This window comes from Prosopis cineraria, unplaced genomic scaffold, assembly GCF_029017545.1.
Source record: "Prosopis cineraria cultivar Desert tree isolate PC_DT_omini unplaced genomic scaffold, ASM2901754v1 PC3, whole genome shotgun sequence".
In the NCBI taxonomy this organism is placed as follows: Eukaryota; Viridiplantae; Streptophyta; class Magnoliopsida; order Fabales; family Fabaceae; genus Prosopis; species Prosopis cineraria.
The window spans coordinates 43,303,978-43,305,661 of record NW_026555334.1 but is presented as its reverse complement, the minus strand read 5'-3'; the positions used below and the strand labels follow the sequence as shown (position 1 = coordinate 43,305,661).

Below are 1,684 nucleotides of genomic sequence, written 5' to 3'. Positions count from 1 at the left end.
TACTCAACTAATCAAATCCATTTTATTTTACATCTAAGAAAAAGAATTCATCTTGTTCTTTAGAAGTAAAACATTCTGTCAAAAGTGACTTAGCTTGAGTGTAAGTATTAGTATAGCTATAAGCATTATCTGTGGAAGGGATTTCCAGGATCAGGCTAAAAGGAAATCCACTATCTATGACTCAGTTTCTCCATTATATTTGCTAAGCTATATCCAAACAGTGTCGCCGCAGAGTCAGTGACAGATGAAGTACGCCTTCTGAGACCTTCACTTTTCGGCCACAGAAAATATGAACCCCAGCTTCAATGAGAGCCCTTTCTAAGTATAACCTCTTCTTCTCTTTCTATCCCCACCTCCCTCCTCAACTCTCAACACTGATCATCTGAATCGTTGTTCTGTGAGGAGATCCGTACGTTCTATTCTTTCATCCTCTTTTCTTCTTTAGGGAGCAAGTCATCAGGTATTTTTATTTTTAATGAACTGTATATAAAGGTTCTCTTCTGCACAGGTAAAAAGTTTAAAGCTTGATGGAAGGCAATTATGTGAGAAGAGATCGCAAGCATGGAGAGGAAAACTTGAGCTACGAGGAGCATTCGTGGGCAAGCTCATGGCCAGCGAGAAATTACTCATGTAGCTTCTGCAAGAGAGAGTTCAGATCAGCTCAAGCTTTGGGAGGTCATATGAACGTGCACAGGAGAGATAGGGCTAGATTGAGATCGGGCATAATACCTCCCTTATGGCTTAATTCCGAATCTCTTAAATCTAACCCTATAACCTCTAGGCCACCTTCTAACCATACTGCCTTATCTTCTCATGAGCTTTTCGATCACGTTTGCTCACATCGCTCTGAAATCCACCATGCCCCTTCTCCCGCTTTGTCGTCTTCTTCGCCCTCCTTTGCTTCTGCAAGTGATGATAAGAAGCCACCCATGCTCGGCACATCTTCCAAGCTCCCTCTTTTGAGCCCTCAAAGAAGAGAAATTATCGTGAGTGGTGAGATCACGAGGAGTAGTTTTGGGGTTGACGAGGAATTGAAGGACTGTGCAAAAGAGAAAGGGCTTAAGGGTTTCGAGAACATCAAGGAGGATGACGATGATAATATCACGTTGGAGCTGGGTTTAGGGTTGGTTCAACACCCAAAGGAGCAAATAGATTTGGAGCTTCGACTCGGCCATTTCTAGGTAGCTGGGTATTGTGGGATTCAAACAAGGGCCAGCACTGCGCTTCAAAATTATTTAGCTTCTTGCACCACTTTAGTAATTCCCTTCAAGCTAGCAACTTTGTTTTTAATTATATTATATATTATATATATGAGCATCCCAAGAACTTTAGTTCAGACGATTTTAAGCTCTTCTATGCTGTTGGGGATGTGATTGGAATATTCATCACTGTTACTGTTCCTCGATTCTAGCCATTAGATTTTAGATCCAATGAGCGTAGAAAAACAAGTTTACTCGGAGTGATGGCGAATTATTATACACAAAGCCATGAAGTACAAAAAGAAGTAGAAGAAAATTATGGGTTCCAACTCAATATTCTTTCCTATTGTCTCTATTGGCTGTAAAACGTATAATTTTATGTCGATCTGCTCCTTAAACGTTTGGCTGCGAATGATCCAGAGTTAAGGGTTTTTATTTTTATTTTTTTTGACCAAAATAGGAGTTCCGAATACTACTTCGTTATG

The 1,684-nt window shown here is 40.4% G+C and overlaps 1 protein-coding gene across 1 annotated transcript; it reads left to right on the top strand.

Moving 5' to 3' along the window:
* Positions 1-527: 527 nt before the first annotated feature.
* LOC129305638 (transcriptional regulator SUPERMAN-like) lies at positions 528-1,181 on the top strand. Its single transcript, XM_054945618.1, has one exon. It carries the CDS (start codon positions 528-530, stop codon positions 1,179-1,181), a length of 654 nt encoding a protein of 217 aa, XP_054801593.1.
* Positions 1,182-1,684: the final 503 nt, after the last annotated feature.

Excerpts from the sequence above, each read along its gene's own strand:
- LOC129305638 (XM_054945618.1), top strand. The coding sequence starts at position 528 with ATGGAAGGCAATTATGTGAGAAGAGATCGCAAGCATGGAGAGGAAAAC.